The sequence below is a fragment of the Staurois parvus genome, unplaced genomic scaffold (assembly GCF_062004578.1).
Source record: "Staurois parvus isolate SC_StPar_1 unplaced genomic scaffold, SC_StPar_1.0 ptg000191l, whole genome shotgun sequence".
In the NCBI taxonomy this organism is placed as follows: Eukaryota; Metazoa; Chordata; class Amphibia; order Anura; family Ranidae; genus Staurois; species Staurois parvus.
In genome coordinates, this window is record NW_028317987.1 from 6,331,822 (window position 1) to 6,352,830 (window position 21,009).

Below are 21,009 nucleotides of genomic sequence, written 5' to 3' on the forward strand. Positions count from 1 at the left end.
GTTCACTCCCTTCTTGTCCTGACCCAGAAGTGATGTTATGACAGATTTCCCGACCATCGAGGACGGCAAAGAATGTAATGCGATGCGATGTGCACTACATTACATCCAATGGAGTACAGGGGAGACATTGGGGGTCTTTTAGACCCTGGATGTCTCAATAAAGAGAACCTCTCATCAAAAGTCATCACATAGATGACTTTGTCCTCTTAAGTAAAATGTTTTTCTTTAATTGTAAAGAATTAAAGTTACACCCAAGTACATAACTCCTCCCCTTGAAAAATTTTAAGGCACCCCCACATATATGCATGGCAAAAGGTATCCAACATGTCAACTTAAGGTTTGACATGTTGGATATCTATTTACTCGCTGCAACCTCGGCTTTTATATTTTTACAAATAAATGGGTCATTTATTGCTTTTTTGTGCCCTGAAATTAACTTAAGTGTATCCTCCTTCGCACTCACACAATACACTCAATCCTCCACCCACATTGATGGGAACACCCTGGACCTCGTCTTCTCCCACCTCTGTACCCTCAACCAGTTCACTAACACCCCCTTCCCTCTCTCCAACCACCACCTCCTCACGTTCTCCGTCTCCCCTTCCCCCAACTCCCCCCCAAAAGCGGCAAACCATCACCAGCCGCAACCTCCGCAACCTGAACCCGGCCCCCCTCCACTCGGCTGCAGACCGCCTACATGACAGCATCTTTCCACTGTCATGTCCTGACCTAGCCACCACCACATACAATGACTCACTGTCAGCTGCCCTAGACTCTCTGGCACCCCTAACCACACGCATCATCAAACCTAGACCGCTCCAACCCTGGCAGAATGACAGCACTAAATGCCTCAAACGTCGCAGTCGTGCGCTGGAGAGACTATGGAGCAAAACCAGGTCCCCTCATGCATTCTCCCTCTACAAATCTGCCTTCCTCACTTACACCTCCTCCCTCCACGCCGCCAAGCAAGCCTACTTCGTAAACCTGATCAACACCCTCTCCACCTGCCCTCGCCGACTCTTCTCCACCTTCAACTCCCTGCTCCCCCCCCCCCCTCCTCCACTCAGTACCTCACTCACCGCCAACGAGATTGCCACTCATTTCCACAACAAGATTGACGCAATCTGTAAGGACATAGTCAACTCGCAACCTACCTCCCCACCTAGCCTCCCCCCCATCACCCCCTCTTCTCTCCCCTCCCTTGACCTCGCAACCACACTGCCCCCCACCACACCCAAGGCCCCGCTTACCGTAACCCCCCCAGCACTGTACTCCTTCAGCCCTGCTACCACTGAGGAAGTCACCAGGGTCTTCTCAGAAGCCCACCTCACTACCTGCCGCATGGACCCTATCCCCTCTCAACTCCTCCGATCACCCCCCTCTTCCCTCATCCGCTCCCTCACCCACATCTTCAATCTCTCCCTCTCTACTGGCACATTCCCCTCCCCCCTAAAGCATGCACACATCACCCCCATACTCAAAAAGCCCTCCCTGGACCCCACTGACCCAAACAACCTCAGACCCATCTCCCTGTTGCCACTCACTTCCAAGCTCCTTGAGCGCCTAGTCTACGATCGTCTAAGCGCCCAGCTAACTGACAACAATCTCCTTGACCCACTACAGTCCGGCTTCCGCCCCCTACACTCCACCAAAACCGCCCTCCTCAAAATCACCAACGACCTACTAACCGCCAAAGCCAACTACTCTGTCCTCCTTCTCCTGGACCTCTCTGCGGCCTTCGACACAGTTGACCACCCCCTCCTCCTTAATAAACTTCTCTCCCTTGGCATCAGAGACACCGCTCTCTCCTGGTTCTCCTCTTACCTATCCAGACGCTCCTTCAGCGTTTCCTACAACGGTGCCACCTCCCCCTCCCTACCCCTCTCTGTTGGGGTCCCCCAAGACTCTGTCCTTGGACCCCTTCTCTTCTCCATCTACACCTCCTTCCGCGGCAAACTCATACACTCCCATGACTTCAACTACCACCTCTACGCTGATGACACTCAAATTTACCTCTCCACCCCTCACCTCACCCTCACATTCTCCGCCAGCATCACTCACCTCCTAAACGACATCTCAGACTGGATGTCGCTCCATTTCCTCAAGCTTAACCTCTCCAAAACCGAGCTTCTCGTCTTTCCCCCTGCCCACACCCCCCCCATCCTATCCATCATCACCAACAACACCACCATCAATCCCGCCCCGGCAAGCCAAAGTCCTTGGCGTCATTCTGGATTCAAACCTCTCCTCCCTCCCTCATGTCAAATCACTTACAAACACATGCAGGCTCCACCTCCGCAACATCGCCAAAATACGCTCCTTCCTTACCCCAGACACCGCTAAACTACTCGTACACTCCCTGATTATCTCACGTCTGGACTACTGCAACTCCCTCCTCACCGGCCTACCCTAGTGCAGGCTCTCCCCGCTCCAGACCATCCTGAACTCAGCGGCCAGACTCATCCACCGCTCCACCTCTGCCACCCCCCTCTGCCTATCCCTCCACTGGCTCCACCCCCTCTGCCTCTCCCTCCACTGGCTCCCAATTGCTAACGCATCAAATTCAAACTACTAACTCTGACCTACAAAGCCATTCACAACACTGCCCCTAACTACCTCACCGACCTGATTCCCAAGTACTACCCTACCCGTACCCTTCGCTCTTCACAGGACCTCCTATCTTGCTCCCTGGTCTCCTCCTCCCACGCACGACTGCAAGACTTCTCCAGGTGCTCCCCCATCCTCTGGAACTCACTACCCTAATCCATCAGACTGTCACCTTCCCTCCTCACCTTCAGGCGCTCCCTGAAAACCCACCTCTTCAGGTAAGCCTACCCCTCCCTCACCTAACGGCCGATCTCCTTCATTCCTCCTACCACTCCATCCCCCACAGCCACTTCCTCCTGTACCACTCCCCCCTCCCTCCTAGATTGTAAGCTCCTAAGAGTAGGGCCCTCTAACCCCTCGTGTGCTGCTTGTAGTTGCTGTAATGTTTCATGTATTGTCCCCCCTCTATTGTACAGCGCTGAGCAAACCCTTTGGTGCTATATAAACTCGATGTAATAATAATAATAATGTTTTACTGAAATTTGGCATTTCCTAGACTTTGTGATATTTTGTGACATAAAAATTAGAACTGCCGCTATTTTATTCTCTAAAGTCTCTACTTTCAGAAAATCGGTATTTTGGGGGTTTTGTGTCATCTTCAGGATAAAATGATTTTTTAAATGTGCAAAAACAGCTCTGGGAGTGAAAGGGAGAAAAATAAGCCGGACACTCCCCTTTCCTGAGGAGCAGCCAATCGGTTCTCATTACGCTGCAAGGTCTCTCCCCTCCCTGCTAGTCCCCGGGTGCGGTGCTGGAGACAGGCGGGGGAGGGGAGGAGGAGATAAACAGAACAATGTTACACATATTACACATTTAAGTTGCTATAAAGCCCCTTTCATTTTTGAAAGCCCCCAACATTCCTAAAAGAGCCTCAGATTTATATACATTTGTTGTAAATAGGAAATAACATCTTATTACCTCCTCTGCTGCCACTTCCACCAACGTCTCCTCTATACTTCTTCCCGCCTCACCTCTCAGCTGGAACTTCCTGTCTGTACCTGACGTCACTTCCTGTCTGTACCTGACGTCACTTCCTGTCTGCATTCCATAGAGACTTCCTGTGTGAGTATAGGTGAGATCAGCACCTTGTGGAGTTCAGAGGAACTGCAGCCCCGAGATCCATCCCATAATCCCCCTTCCTGTATAATATGTACCTTACAGGGATACTACGGGAGATGAAACATTACTGAATAAAGGAAGAAGAAATAAATGTAACTCTTATGTAACCAACTGTTCAACAAACATCTCTTATTACATATAGAAAAGTCTTACAAACACAGAACACAAAATACAAATGTATAGCTAATGAGAGCGATCCCGCCAAACCTGATCCTTCTGGGGGGGACAATGCAAAAATATACATCAATCCACTCATAATGACATCATCTTCTGGGAGTGTCTGCACATCCATCCATTTCATACACATTTCATTGTCTCAGCAGATCTGCAGCCTATTAGCACCCATTTCCCTTTCTATGTCTCAGCAGATCTCCTGCAGCCTATTAGCACCCATTTCCCTCTCTATGTCTCAGCGGATCTCCCGCAGCCTATTAGCACCCATTTCCCTCTCTATGTCTCGGCGGATCTTCTGCAGCCTATTAGCTCCCATTTCCCACTCTATATCTCAGCGGATCTCCTGCAGCCTATTAGCACCCATTTCCCTTTCTTTGTCTCGGCAGATCTCCTGCAGCCTATTAGCACCTACTTCCATCTCTATGTCTCAGCAGATCTCCTGCAGCCTATTAGCGCCCATTTCCCTCTCTATGTCTCAGCGGATCTCCTGCAGCCTATTAACACCCATTTCCCTCTCTACGTCTCAGCGGATCTCCTGCAGCCTATTAGCGCCCATTTCCCTTTCTACGTCTCAGCGGATCTCTTGCAGCCTATTAGCGCCCATTTCCATCTCTATGTCTCAGCAGATCTCCTGCAGCCTATTAGCACCCATTTCCCTTTCTATGTCTCGGCAGATCTCCTGCAGCCTATTAGCACCCATTTCCCTCTCTATATCTCAGCGGATCTCCTGCAGAGTATTAGCACCCATTTCCCTCTCTATGTCTCAGCAGATCTCCTGCAGCCTATTAGCTCCCATTTCCCTCTCTACGTCTCAGCAGATCTCCTGCTGCCTATTAGCACCCATTCCCTCTCTATGTCTCAGTAGATCTCCTGCAGCCTATTAGCACCCATTTCCCTCTCTATGTCTCAGCGGATCTCCTGCAGCCTATTAGCACCCATCTCTATGTCACACATTACAACAAGCAGTCACAAAGGTAAATGTAAAATAAAAGCAGAGAGGGAGAGAAGGCTGATAAAGCAGCTCATCGATGAGAGGTACATAAGAACATACAATGTCAATACAAAACAGTGACATGGCCATCAATCACAAACGATCGGAGCAGACAGATCGGTGTCATAGGTGTCCCGTGGGTCCTGAACTGCCTCCAGCGCAGGGACAGTAGCAGGGTGTAAAGCAGGTAGGTACTCCAACTTTCTCATTTCTGCTCTGACCTTCATCAGTGCCGGTAACATGGGGGACATAGAAGACAGCCAATGCATGGGAATGGTTCTCCTGGCTGCCCTCATGTAGGTGGAAAGTTTCCTCGCACATTTAGAGAGACCCGAAAAGGTAGACCCAACAGAAAGTAAATGGGCTCAAAAGGGACAGGAGCCAGGAAAAGTAACCACAATGGGGTAAGGACCTCCTCCAAAAGGGTGCAATGGACCGCAATCCCAAAAAATGTGGAAAAGAGTGTCAGTTTCCGTCCCACAACACCAGCAAACAGAAGAAACATTCAGGTTATGATCATGGAGAACCTCAGGGGTCCGATACCAAAACATCGGGGTCTTAGAAGGATTTTCTGTATACATTACACACACAGAAGATTTAGAAGAGGCCTCCCAAATCCTACTCCATTGATCCAACCCAATATCACATTGAAGGAAACGGGACCATTTACACATATAAAGGGGAGAACCAATAGAAAAAGGGCGACATCTACAAGCAATGTATACGTAGCGGAAATGATGTCCCGGTGGTGTGGGCCTTGGATGCAGATATGCTCTAAAGGGGTAGGTTGTTCAAGAGTCAGAGAAGAGGCTTTGGGGGCAAAAATGTGTTGTATCTGTAGATAAAATACTGATGGGGTGGAATGCGAGCAGCTTTTTGAATGTCAGGGAAGGATTTAAGGTTGTGAATTCCGGGATTGACCAAATGTCACAATTGGAATAGATAAGCCTCAGCCCAAGGATGGACTCGACCAATGGCCAGACTATCTGGGAGACTTGGATTAAAAATGATGTTGGTCAAGGGGGAACACTTAGAGCCTAGGATGAATCTAACCCTACACCTCCTCCATATAGACAATGTAAACTGCATGGGTCCTAATATGAGAGGAGAGGTAGTGCGGGCTGTGACAAAATAAGTCCCCCTCATTCCCTCTTTACACCAAGTCATGGCCAGACATGCATGCCTCGGTTAGCTAGTCGCTGTGGGCGTGTGCATGTGGGTGGGATCTGTGACAGCCTCTGATGACTCCTCTGTCATCCAATAAAGCTGATGGACCTCTGATGTCTTCCTTCTCCTACGATGAAGCTGATGGACCTCTGATGTCTCCCATGTCCTCTGATGAAGTTGATGGACCTCTGATGACTCCCCTGTCCTCCAATAAAGCTGATGGAACTCTGATGTCTTCCTTGTCCTACGATGAAGTTGATGGACCTCTGATGACTCCCATGTCCTACGATGAAGCTGATGGACCTCTGATGACTCCCCTGTCCTCCAATAAAGCTGATGGAACTCTGATGTCTCCCTTGTCCTATGATTAGGCTGATAGACCTCTGATTTCTCCTCTGTCCTCTGATAAAGCTAATGGACCTCTGATGTCTCCCCTGTCTCCAATGAGGCTGATGGACCTCTGATGTCTCCCCTGTCCTCTGATGAAGCTGATAGACCTTTGATTTCTCCTCTGTCCTCTGATGAAGCTGATAGACCTTTGATTTCTCCTCTGTCCTCTGATGAAGCTGATAGACCTCTGATTTCTCCTCTGTCCTCTGATGAAGCTAATGGACCTCTGATGTCTCCCGTCTCCAATGAGGCTGATGGACCTCTGATGTGTGCCTATCCTCTGATGAAGCTGATGGACCTCTGATGACTCCCCTGTCCTCTGATAAAGCTGATGGACCTCAGATGTCTCCCTTGTTCTACAATGAAGCTGATGGACATTTTGATGTCTCCCCTGTTCTCAGATGAAGCTGATAGACTTCTAATGTATCTCCTGTCATCTGATGAAGCTGATGGACCTCTGATGTCTCCCTTGTTCTACAATGAAGCTGATGGACATTTTGATGTCTCCCCATTCTCAGATGAATCTGATGGACCTCTGATGACTCCCCTGTCATCTGATGAATCTGATGGACCTCTGATGTCTCCCCATCCTCTGATATCCACCAGTCAATGTTAACTGAAGGAAGGGGGATCCAGGAGTGAACATTCACTGAAGGAAGGGGAGATCCATGAACGAATGCTCACTCCAGGAGGGAGAAATCCAGGAGTGAATGTTCACCATGGGAAGTGGAAATCCAGGAGTAAATGTTCAATGAAGGAAGGGGGGATCCAGGAGAGAATGTTCACTAATCTCCCACCCCTCTAACTGGCATCACCCCCTGTGTCAATCCTAGGTGTGCTAATGGGCCCATGGCAGGGGTGTGTGGGGGGACCTACCTTTACCAGGGTTTGTGGGGAAAACCCCCATTGCTGGGCTATGCAGGGGGATCTACTATTACTTATTTGTATGGAGGAATCCACCATAACCTGGGTGTGTGCGGGAGGGCTCACCATTACCAGGGTGTGTGCGTGGGGGGGCACCATTGCTGGGGTGTGTGGGGGACCCACCATTTGTCAATAAGATAACACTGTGTTATCATTAGTTCATTTTTAAAGTGGAGTTCCCCTTCATCTTCATACTTCTCCTAATGCTGGATGAGGAACTGGTATGGATATTAAAGGGGAACCCCACACTTATTTAGTTTTGAAGCAGAGTTTTCCTTTATATTGTTAGACCTCACAGTTGAGCTGAACTTTTACTGCCCCCTATATCTGCAGAGGCAGTGGGCAGTGTCTACACATATCCCAGTAGTGATGGTTGTCTTCGCAGTCACAGCAGGAATTATCCCCAAGATGTCACTTTTGATGGGTGTATCTCCTGCTGAATGTGACCCATTAAAGTGAATGAGGCTGTTCTTTGACCCCAACAAGTGCAGGCAATGCATGTGACTCACAAACTGCACCAAAAACACAAGGCAGGTGCATTTTTGAAGTGGTTTGCCATGTTTTCCATTGATTTCAATGGGGAGGTGCATTTTTTGTGTGGCTTTTTTTTTACCACACCAAACCTGCACTAAAAATGTGACAAACAGGACTTTGAAAAATGCAGCGGCCCCGCATCGGCTGAGTGTAAATAGGAATCTGGGAGGGAAATGTAATTTGTTGGCAATTTAAAACTCTTCTCTAGATCTGTAAATGTCAGGGACGTGTGATGATTGACACCCCCTTACCCAGATAATGGGGACTTGTAATCTGACAGATTCACACAGGAATTGTTCATTGCTGAAGGAGCCCCGAGAACCCTTTGGAGGACCCCTGGCTGAGGAAGGCTGGACTAGGCAGTCATATATTTCTGTCCCCCTTGGTGGGAGTGGAGGTGACCCCTCTATCAGTGTAGCGATCCCCCCAAAGGGGGTAAGTTTGTTCACTCCAGCACTCTGCCTCCCAACCCCAAGAACTGTCTCAGCCCCAACTGACACCCCTGACAATAGTGAAGTACAAGGACCAATGAAAAGCACACACGGTATAATAAACACAGAGATCAGCTTTACTGTAAGACCTCTATGGGAAGTAATAAACATGAACAACAGGTATACGTTCGGTGAATCCAGAGAACAGCAAATCCTGAGACCGGAAGCAATAGAACTCACTTTTACACTCAGGCTGCTTTCAGGGGATTCCAACCGTGAATAACCCCAAGAGCAGAGGAAACACTTACATGGCGCCCTCAAAGTGGGTCTAAACCCCTTTACATAAACTCAGCTCTATGATGTCCAAGCAGGAGGAGAGCAGAAGGATGACTCTCTGTGGTGTCAGACTTCTCCCTTCTAACCCCCGACACCACAAGCCCAATAGGCAAACACTGCGCCCAACTGATGCTTCATAGCTACTTTCCAAGGTAGAGCTATTCCCTCCCACACCATGCAATATAGAGGCCTGAATACGCATGCGCGTGCCCGTATGGCACCAGTAACTTCAGTCTCTTGGTAACAGGATGAATGTTGGGGTCTTCAGCGAGACACTTTCATTGGTGCACTTACACTCCTATGGTAAAGTATCATTGTAATCCCGTGGCAGGATTTGTATAGCAAAGCAAACACTGTGTCTGTATAGCAGGACCATCTACACAACCCAGTGCCTGGTGAGTATGGGAGAAGTGTCATGTCTCTGTGTGCCGTGTTCCTGTCATCTGCCAGGGGGCAAAATCCCTCTCACCAGATCCTGGGACTAAGGCCCAAACCATGGTCCTGGAAATGACCGGCTCCTGTGGTCACCTCACGATGAGCCCTTCACACTGTCGGTGTAGGCACTGTACTGTAGGCCACATCTCTCAGGTTGGATGTTCCCTGACTGATGCAGATACCTAAACATGGAGTGAACTGACCCTGAGCACTTCTCTGCCAGGTCCAGACTGTCTCCTGCCACATGCAGACTGCCTCCCCTCAGGAAAAACAAGATGGAGTCCTTCACTCTCCTCACTAAGCATGCTGGTCTCTGTAGTTCCATCCCTCATATCAGCCTATCAGGCCATTTCTGTTCAGGACTGCATATTCCACAATGCTTTGCAGCTGCACTTCCTGCTTGAGAAAGTCCCTGTCATTGGCTCCTTTAATACCTCTTCTGATTGGCTCTCTCTGTATTACAGTCTGAGAGGAGAAGGGAGGGGCTGAAATCCCTGACTGCCTTGTGTGTATCCAGTGCAAGTGTCAGATTTCACAGGAGATGCCAGTCAGCAGGTTACAGCAGTCACAGATAGGAGTCATTTCCTCCCTACACAAGGATCTACAGTCCATACACACCCAGCACAAGGCCGGGGTCACACTACCAGACGCTTCTCGGGGCTGCAGTTCCTCTGAGCTCCACAAGGTGGGGATCTCACTTCTTCCCAGACAGGAAGTCTCTATGGAAGACAGGAAGTGATGTCAGGTACAGACAGGAAGTAATGTCAGGTACAGACAGGACGTGATGTCAGGTACAGACAGGAAGTAGAGAGGAGACGTGGCTGGAAGTGGCAGCAGAGGAGGTAATAAGATGTTATGTTCTATTTACACCCAGTAACCCCCCGTCATGTCTGTCCTCTTCCTCCATGGTCACGTCCGTCCTCTTCCTCCATGGTCACGTCCGTCCTCTTCCTCCATAGTCATGTCCGTCCTCTTCCTCCATAGTCATGTCTGTCCTCTTCCTCCATACTCATGTCCGTCCTCTTCCTCCATGGTCACGTCCGTCCTCTTCCTCCATAGTCACGTCCGTCCTCTTCCTCCATCGTCACGTCCGTCCTCTTCCTCCATAGTCACTGTGATGTCTTTTATCTCCAGCAGATGATGATACACACATATATAGTGTGGGAACCCAGATGAACCCCTTCAGGGGCAGAACATTCCCCCACTTCCGGGGCCGGAACATTCTCCTCATTGTGGAGCTGTGTCACCTTTCCCACCAATCACTTTCTTACCTCATCAGTCTATATCAAAGGATTATACCACTTTTATAAGTGGTGGGGGATGCAGAATCCTATGACATCACACTGACCTCACAGCCCCTCCTCCCAATGTCCCTCCATCCAAAGTCAGAGAATCATATGACATCACACTGACCTCACAGCTCCTCCCCCAATGTCCCTCCATCCAGAGTCGGAGAATCCTATGACATCACACTGACCTCACGGCCCCTCCTCCCAATGTCCCTCCATCCAGAGTCAGAGAATCCTATGACATCACAATGACCTCACAGCTCCTCTTCCCAATGTCCTTCCATCCAGAGTCAGAGGATCCTATGACATCACACTGACCTCACAGCTCCTCCTCCCAATGTCCCTCCACCCAGAGTCAGAGAATCCTATGACATCACACTGACCTCACAGCCCCTCCTCTCAATGTCCCTCCATCCAGAGTCAGAGAATCCTATGACCTCACACTGACCTCACAGCTCCTCCTCCCAATGTCCCTCCATCCAGAGTCAGAGAATCCTATGACATCACACTGACCTCACAGCTCCTCCTCCCAATGTCCCTCCACCCAGAGTCAGAGAATAAAATGACATCACAGCTCCTCCTCGCAATGTCCCTTCATTTGGCTCCTTTCTTTTTATTCTATGGTGTTAGGATGTGGGATGTGGCATCCTCATAAGCAAAAAAACTGTTGGTCCTGCGTTGTATGTAATGACATCAGAATGCTGCAACAAGCCTATACCCTGCGTAGTGTGGGGGTCCTGTGGGGGGGAATTATACCTCAGCCTGAAGAGGGGCTTTAATAAAATGGAGACCTGAATGGAGAGGTGAGGAGGATTCTGGGAATATCATTTGATGTGACTCTTTGTGTTCAGATGTAGAGTTTTCCTCCTGTGAAGTCTGGAGATCATATGACATCACATTGCCTCCACCTCCCTCCCTGATAGAAGAGAGAAAGAAGAAGAAGATTCTAGAAGTCACCAAGAAGATGATGGAGCTGCTGACAGGAGAGGTGAGCGGTGCCGGGAATTCTGGGACATTCTCCAGTAACAGACAAGGGATGTGTCTGGATGGTGACTGTATCATTGTGTGTGTCAGGTTCCTATAAGGTGTCAGGGTGTCACTGTCTATTTCTCCATGGAGGAGTGGGAGTATTTAGAAGGACACAAGGATCTCTACAAGGACGTCATGATGGACAATCAGCCGCCCCTCACATCACCGGGTAAGAGGAGACTTTATTGTAAAGGAGAGAGCAGTACGGAGGATCCACCTAGATCCCCCATCATCTGATAAACACATAGAAACAATGGATTCAGTCAGTGTGTGTGTTTCCTACAGATGGATCCAGTCATGGGAACCCACCAGAGAGATGTCCCCGTCCTCTGTATTCCCGGGATTCCACACAGGAAGGTCACACCATCCCTCACCATCATCAGGTAGATGAGGAACAATCACTGATAGTATCATTAGGATCTGTACATTATCTGCATTGTTACCATTGATGGCATTTTATTATATATTCAGAGTGGAAACCTGAGAGATCCTAAAGTTGAGGTTAAAGAAGAGATAAAAGAGGAGGAGGAGGAGGATGAGGATGGGGGGATGGAGGAGTCAGAGATTGCAGAAGAACACAAAGATCTGTACCAGGACACCATGGTGGAGTCATCCAGCTACAGGAACCCCCCAGAGAGATGTCCCCGTCCTCTGTATTCCCGGGATTCCACACAGGAAGGTCACACCATCCCTCACCATCATCAGGTAGATGATGACAATTATTGGTAGTTGTGATTTATACACAGCATGTTTGTTACAATGAATGTTTTATTATATCTTTCAGAGTGGAATCCTCGGGGATGATAATATTGATGTTAAAGAAGAGTATAAAGAGGAGGATGAGGAGTATGGAGTGATGGAGGAGTTTTCAGAAGGACACAAGGATATGATGGAGCCACCTAATACCAGGAACCCACCAGAGAGATGTCCCCGTCCTCTGTATTCCCGGGATTCCACACAGGAAGGTCACACCATCCCCCACCATTACAAGGTTGGTGGGATGGAGCATTTAGAACATGGACTCATAGAAGTGATTTTTTTATGTGATGCCACAATATTGGAGTTCATGTTTTACAAATGAACTCTTCTATTATTATTTTGTTTTAGGTTGAAGATCTGATAGATATAAAAGTTGAGGTGAAAGCAGAAGAAGAAGAGGCGTATGTGAGGGATGATCAGCAGTCTATGGAGGAGGATGGAATAACGGGGACATTTATAGAGGAGGACACTCCTACAGAGATCAGCACAGGTGGGTCATGAACACTAAATCCATTCCTCCACCCATACTGCTCACTGATTGGTCCAGAGTAGGGCGGGGACTGGGTGATATCAGCCTGTAATCCCCTGGTCACTTTCCTGAGCTGTGTTCCCCGTCCTGTATTCCTGGATTTCTCTCGGATAATCTTCCTTCTCTGTGCTGCAGACACAATTTATGTCTCTAGACTGGATTTATGGAGGTTCTGGGGTTCAGCTGGCAGCAAAATGTGGATTTTCACCATAGATATTACTAGACCTAGGTGCCTGGGGTGTGAGTCTTGTATCTTTTTCCCCATGCCCGGGTCTAGTAAGATCTCTGACAGAACATTTCTCCCAGGATTCCTTGCTCTGTGGTCTGCTGGCTGTGCCGGGTGGAGGGATATGTCTGTAGTGTCTCAGACCCAAGTCACTGAGTGCAGTCTCAGGAGATGGGAGGCAGCGGTGTGGGATCTCTGCAACTTGTTTACAGTAAACATTTAATCTTCCACTGATTGCTGAATACCTATATTATGAGTCCTGACCCTTACACTGTATAATTTATATTGTACATTACATACTCCTGACCCTTGCACTATATACTCTATGTTGTACATTACATACTCCTGACCCCTGCACTATATACTCTATGTTGTACATTACATACTCCTGACCCCTGCACTATATACTTCATGTTGTACATTACATACTCCTGACCCCTGCACTATACACTCTATGTTGTACATTACATACTCCTGACCCCTGCACTATATACTCTATGTTGTACATTACATCCTCCTGACCCCTGCACTATATATTCTATGTTGTACATTACATACTCCTGACCCCTGCACTTTATACTCTATGTTGTACATTCCGTACTCCTGACCCCTGGACTATATACTCTATGTTGTACATTACATACTCCTGACCCCTGCACTATATACTCTATGTTGTACATTACATACTCCTGACCCCTGCACTATATACTCTATGTTGTACATTCCGTACTCCTGACCCCTGCACTATATACTCTATGTTGTACATTACATACTCCTGACCCCTGTACTATATACTCTATGTTGTACATTACATACTCCTTACCCCTGCACTATATACTCTGTTGTACATTACATACTCCTTACCCCTGCACTATATACTCATACTGTATATATACTTATATATATCATTCTGATACTATATAGTCCTATCTGCTGTATGTTATACATTATCTTGTACTTTACATACTCCTGACTTCTGCTCTCCCCCCTCCCCCCACTGCTATATATACATAATATGGATTCTCTTTTGTTCCCCCCATTTCCTCCCAGCTGGACATTTTATATCGGATGATGTGATTGGAGCACAGACTTTTACATGGTGATAATAATGTGATAACATCCTCCAACTTAGGATCCTTAAACAGAAAGTGATAATGAGGGAGGAGTCAATACCCCAATGATGGTGGTCTTCAGGATCAGTCCAGTCTTCATCTTGGTTGTTCTCCCCCCATCCTCACTCTCTGACCTCTGGTGGGGCTCAGCCCCGCTGTTCTTCATGACTAAATCATGGACTAAATAAGGAAGTGCAGTACTTCTTGTGTTGGGAAGATGGCGATGAGTGATAGAGGGGGTGGGGACCCTCGTCCTATAATCCCCTCATCACTGTCCCTCCTATAAAAGACAGTTCTGGTTGTTTCCTCACTCTCTGACTAAGGTCCATGAATAAAGAAATGACCTGGTAGGAGATCAGAGGAGCCATTTCCTAGTTCCCTTGAGGGTGGAAATGTAAGCTCCTCAGAGACCAAGCTGCCTGATGTGGGCGGAGTCCTGGTTTGGGGAAACCAATCAGCTCCTGTCTAGTAATCCTCTTTGTCTTTGTATTTTAGTCCATGGCCGGGAGATGAGGAAAACCTCCGAGGATTGTCTCACTTTGTCTCCAGACTGGAAAGTAGAAGATGAGGACATCACACAGTATAGTCCAGGAGAAAACCCGGCTCCCTCCAATGTCCATCCGGCACCACCCAGTGTAGATGGACCATCGGATTCCTCGTATCCTGAGGAACCTCAGACTGTGCGGGACCGGGCCGGCCTTCCAACAGGGAAGAGCTTCTCCTGTACTGAGTGTGGGAAGTGGTTCTATTATAAATACCATCTTAATGTGCATAAAAGATCTCACACGGGGGAGAAGCCGTATCCCTGTCCTGAGTGCGGGAAGTGTTTCCGTTACAAATCTGGTCTTAATATTCATAAAAGATCTCACACAGGTGGGAAGCCTTTTTCCTGTCCTGAGTGCGGGAAATGTTTCTGCTTGAAATATTGCCTTATTGTCCATATAAGATCTCACACAGGAGAGAAGCCATATTCCTGTCTTGAGTGTGGGAAATGTTTCTGTTCTAAGTATGGTCTTAATGTCCACATTCGATCTCACACAGGAGAAAAGCCGTATTCCTGTTCTGAGTGTGAAAAATGTTTTATACTTAAATCAGATCTTGTCACACATCAAAGGCTTCACACGGGGGAAAAACCATACTCATGTTCTGAGTGCGGGAAATGTTTTTCAAACAAGTCCTTTTATCACAGACATCAGAGGTTTCACACTGGTGAAAAGCCATATTCCTGTCCTGAGTGCGGGAAAAGTTTTTCACAAAAGTCTGATCTTTACAGACATCAGAGATCTCACCCTGGGGAGAAGCCACTTTCTTGTCCTGAGTGTGGGAAATGTTTTTCAGAGAAGTCAAGTCTTTACAAGCATCAGAGATCTCACACGGGGGAGAAGCCATTTTCTTGTTCTGAGTGCGGGAAATGTTTTTCATGTAAGTCCAGTCTTTACAGACATCAGAGATCTCACACGGGAGAGAAACCACTTTCCTGTCCTGAGTGCGGGAAATGTTTTTCACGTAAGTCCAGTCTTTACATGCATCAACGATCTCACACGGGCGAGAAGCCATATTCCTTTTCTGAGTGCGGGAAATGTTTTTCATGTGAGTCCAGTTTTTACAGACATCAGAGATTGCACACTGGGAAGAAGCTACTTTCCTCTCCTGAGTGAGGGAAATGTTCCTCACTGAAGTCCTGTCTTCCTGTACATCAGGGGTCCCACACAACCCTGGAGGTGTATTAGTGCCTTGAGTGCGGGAAATGTTTTCTAGATGAATGTTGCTGGACATCCCAGCTGTCATGTGGGGAAGAAGCACACCCTGATATACACCTCAGATATACTCCATGGTTGATTTTCCTCATGGAAGAAACAGTTCATAGGGGAGATCAGAGGTCCCCTAAGACATGGATCAAGTTGTGGAAGAAGGAGGAGATCAGAGGTCCCCAGAGACATGGATGAAGTGGTCACAATACAATAGTACGATGGAAATCTATCAATCTCTTATGTTTCACCACAAATTGAATAAATAAAGCAAATATGAAGCCAAAAGCTGAATTGTGTGGTTCTCTGATGATGAGGGAAATGACAGATGTGGATCTCACCAACATTTCTTCATGATGGAGCACACAGCACCTCGGGGGTTGGCCATTGATAGCAGAAGAATAAAAATGGAGTCATCACCTTTCATTTTCTGAGTACCTTTTGTGGTGGGAGATTTCACAAACACTTGGAGGTCTGTGTAAAAGAAAACAATGTGAATGTATGTGACCCAGCTGTGATGAATATTGGGTGTATTGTATCTCACACTGATTTCCTTGGCTCCATCTAGTGGCCATAATGCAGTATTGAGATATTTTTACGCATTGAGTTATTTTCAGGACACATACCCCATTTTGGTCTCTAGATGGAGCTGATGATCATAGGAAATCACTGTGTTACATTAAATTACGGCCAGAGTTTGTCATGGCTGGATGAATTATTGTCACATTTTCTATAAGGGGACCCCTTAGTTTCTCCCTTCAGGCACGGTCTCATACTAATACCTGACAGCCAACAAAGTGCTGAACGTAACAACAACATCTGTATATTCAACCAAGATACAGTTGCAAGAAAAAGTATGTGAACCCCTTGGGATTACATGGAGTTTAGCATGAATTGGGCATAAAATGTGCTCTGAACATCATCTAAGTCACAACAATAGAAGAACACAGTCTGCTGAACATAATACTACACAAACATTAGATGTTGCCATGGTTTAATTGCACATAACATGTAAACATTCACAGTGCAGGGAGGAAAAAGTATGTGAGGCTCTAGCTTAATGACTTCTCCCAGAGCTAATTGGAGCCAGGAGTGAGCCAACCTTGACTCCAATCTGTGTGATGATATTGGATGTGTTGCTGACAGCTGTCCTGCCCTTAAAAAACACACACCTGTTTTGGGTTTACTGGTTTCAAGAAGCACTGTCTGATGTGAACCATGCCTCGCAGAAAAGAGCTCTCAGAAGACCTACGATCAAGAATTGTTGACTTGCATGAAGCTGGAAAGGGTTACAAAAGTTTCTACAAAAGCCTTGATGTCCATGTGTCCACGGTAAGACAGACTGTCTACAAATGGAGAAAGTTTAGCACTGTTGCTACTCTCCCCAGGCGTGGTCGTCCTGTAAAAATGACTGCAAGAGCACAGCGCAGAATGCTGCATGAGGTAAAGAAGAATCCCAGAGTGTCAGCTAAAGACCTACAGAAATCTCTGGCACATGCTAACATTTTTGTTGACACATCTACAATAAGGAAAACATGAAACAAGAATGGAGTACATGGGAGGACACCACGGAGGAAGCCATTGCTGTCCAAAAAGAAGATTGCAGCACGTTTGAAGTTTGTAAAAGAGCACCTGGATGTTCCACAGCACTACTGGCAAAATATACTGTGGACAGATGAAACCAAGATTGAGTTGTTTGGGAAGAACACACAACACTATGTGTGGAGAAAAAAAGGCACAGCACACCAACATCAAAACCTCATCCCCACTGTGAAACATGGCGGAGGGAGCATCATGGTTTGGGGCTGCTTTGCTGCCTCAGGGCCTGGACGGATTGTTGTCATTGATGGGAAAATGAATTCCAGAGTTTATCAAGACATTTTGCAGGAAAACGTACGACCATCTGTCCGTCAACTGAAGCTCCGCAGAGGATGGGTGATGCAACAGGACAATGACCCAAAGCATACAAGTAATTCAACAAAACAATGGCTGCAACAGCACAGAATACGCCTTCTGGAGTGGCCCAGTCAGAGTCCTGACCTCAACCCCATTGAAATGCTGTGGCATGACCTTAAGAGAGCGATTCACACCAGACATCCCAAGAATATTGCTACACTGAAACAGTTTTGTGAAGAGGAGTGGTCCAAAATGACTCCAGATCGTTGTGCAGGTCTGATCTGCAACTACAGGAAACGTTTGGTTGAGGTTATTGCTGCCAAAGGAGGGTCAACCAGTTATTAAGTCCAAAGGTTCACATACTTTTTCCTCCCTGCACTGTGAATGTTTACATGTTATGTGCAATTAAACCATGGCAACATCTAATGTTTGTGTAGTATTATGTTCAGCAGACTGTGTTCTTCTATTGTTGTGATTTAGATGACGTTCAGAGCATATTTTATGCCCAATTCATGCAAAACTCCACGTAATCCCAAGGGGTTCACATACTTTTTCTTGCAACTGTATAAAGGAAGAGGTGACAAAAGGAGGTTCAGATCCATTCACACCACAAACCAATGCAGTCACCAGTCATTCCAAGGGAGATCAGGTGATCTGCATTGGAGGTGATGAAGGTGGAGATGGAAAACCGTATTCCGGATGGTCCCATGTGTCTCATACTTTATTGAACAGGTCCAGCTGGTCAGCTTGGGTTGGTGTAAGGTGCTCCATGTCTGGAACCAATGTTATAGTATCAGGTAGCTGAGCTGGGGGGGAGGTTAGAGAGCCAACACTTAGAGATAACTCATCTGACACCAATAAAATATGGTGGCTAATTCCTTGGACTGTTTATAGATTCCTGAAAATGATAAGCCCAATAGAAAATGAATGGGGTCATTAGGAAGAGGCACATCAAGAACTCTCTCATGCATGGATTTTAGGGCTGGAGGGTAGGACATTGCCATAGTATATGGAATAATGAGCCCTCACCTTGACGGCACCTCCAGCATGTGTCAGATGCAGTAAGGTTCCAGGCATGGAGAGCGTCAGGCGTTCTATACCAAACCTCATCACTTTGTAGGTAGTTACCTTGATTTAACAAAGAGTAATCATCTGTTATATAAACACCCAAATATCTGAGAGTCCGAGTACACCAATTGTATGGATAAATGGACTGTAGGGAAGGGAAGGTCTTACTGGGGATATGTAAGGGAAGTGCTTCCATCTTGGACGTATTTATTTTGTAACCCAACAGTTTGGTAAAGGCAGATAATTAGTGATGGAGCACTGGAAGGGAAATATGAGGTTCAGTCAAGGTCAAAAGTAAGTCATCTGTAAATATTGATAATTGATATTCCCTGTGACACAAGGGCACCCCGTGAATGTCCACACTCAAATGTATAGCAGCTGCTGGGGGTTCTAGGCTCAGAACAAATAATAGGGGTGAGAGAGGACACCCCCGTCTGGTGCCATTGTTCATAGGAAAAGAAGAGGAATAGGTGAATGAGAGCTTGACCTGGGATCTGGGGTGACAGTATAAGGCCCAGATGGCGTTTAGAAAAGTGCCTATGAAGCCAACACGAGTCAAGGATACTAACATGTAGGGCCAACCTAACCTATCCAACTCCTCTTGGGCATCTGAGCTCAATAGCAGTGCAGGCGTCTGTTTTGTTGAGATTGTCAACCAGGTTTATCGCCCGTTGGGTGTTGTTCCCTGCTTGTGTAGTTGGGATATTCCCAACCTGGTCTCTGTGGATAAGTCATGGAAGGAGCCGGGAAAGACTGTTGACTAGAATCTTTGTGAAATCTTATAATTGGAAATAATCCATGTTATTGGCCGGTAATCATCTGGGGAGGTGGGGTTTTACCCGGCTTTGGAATGACTGTGATGTAAGAATGCATAAAGTCTGAATGGGGAATCCCCCCTTGAGTAAAGAGTGATAAAGGTCTAGTGGGGGGGCAATATTGGAGAGAATTTCCTGTAATATTGATAGGAGTCCATCCGGACCTGGAGATTTATGAAGGGGGAGTTTGCTAATAACCTCCATGAGTTCCTCAATAGTTATGTCAGAGATAAAAGTTTCAGATCAGAGTTCAGTTTGGGTGTCTGTAGAGGCAGTAAATCCATCAGATGTTTCTGGACTATAAGGTGGGCGCTCGCCCGCTGTAAGGCCGTCATACAAGTTATGATGAAACTCGGCACAGGTCCCAGCCGTAGTATAGGGGCAGTAAATGGGGGAAGCGTCTTGTTGGAGTGATCAGTGGGGGAAGGTTAGTGGTGGCCTAACTCTGACTTTGTTCTCCATCATCATGTGTGACTTATTGGATCCGTTATACAATTCCTGATGAGTCCAGAGATTTAGGTCCCGTATGTCTATCTAATTCTCTGATTGGTTTTGCAGCTGTGACACCAGGCGAAGGCGTGACACTGGGATGGCGCTAAAGCTGCTCCTCTCTAGTTGGTGTAAAAGGAGTCTGGACCAATTCTTATCACGTTTCAGGCGGGTGAATGTGGAAATGCATTGACCTCAGAAGAAAGCTTTATGTGCCTCCCACAGGGTAGACGCCTTGTACACTGAGCCAGTATTAAGCTGAACAAATTCAGTAAGAGTGGAGGGAAGTGTATCCTGGATTTCTGGGACCTGAAGGAGGGACTCATTTATACTCCAGTGGTGGGATTTGGTTCCTGAGTCAGAGATCAGTATGTCCAGGATAACAGAAGCAGATCTGACCAGGTTTTTGGGTTTATGGCAGGGTTAAGCAGATTAGCGAGAAGGGGGCAGAGAGGAGGAAGTAGTCCAAGCCAGAGGACATCTTATGTGGGGCAGAATAAAAGGTGTATTCATTATGGGTGGGGTGCTTGAGGCAGGTGAAGTCTGCTTTCTCCACTGTAGGTGGCAATTGACCCGAGTTGCACCACAGCCTAGAGAGGGAGTCCAGGGGAAACACAGTTTCTCTATGGTTTCCTGGGGCAAAGGAGCAGCCTTCTGGTTGGCTACACTGTGTCCATGTGACCCTTGGTGGCCATCTTGGGTAAGCAAGGTCTTTATAGGTCCCTGCTCCCGAGTTTTGGCACTCATCTTGCAAGTTGCTAGTGTAGGGAGAGAGACCCTGCTTGTTAGGGAAAGTAACTAGGGCTAGAGAGAGTTCCTAAAGTGGAGGGAGAAAGGCAACAGACTTGCTAACCTGGAAAGAAGCCTCCCCTCTTGGGACCAGACTGACCAGGCAATACATCACCCTCTGAAACAGACACTGTCGGCACCTCTCCTCAGCC

The 21,009-nt window shown here is 47.2% G+C and overlaps 1 protein-coding gene across 1 annotated transcript in view; it reads left to right on the forward strand.

Moving 5' to 3' along the window:
- Positions 1 to 21,009, forward strand: part of LOC149461929 (uncharacterized) — a 147,641-nt gene that overhangs the window by 25,068 nt on the left and 101,564 nt on the right. The window contains exons 2-3 of the mRNA XM_089677756.1: positions 14,761 to 15,706; positions 20,138 to 20,240. Coding sequence (XP_089533882.1) covers positions 14,761 to 15,706; positions 20,138 to 20,240 — 1,049 coding nt within the window. The remainder of the gene's footprint in view (positions 1 to 14,760; positions 15,707 to 20,137; positions 20,241 to 21,009) is intronic.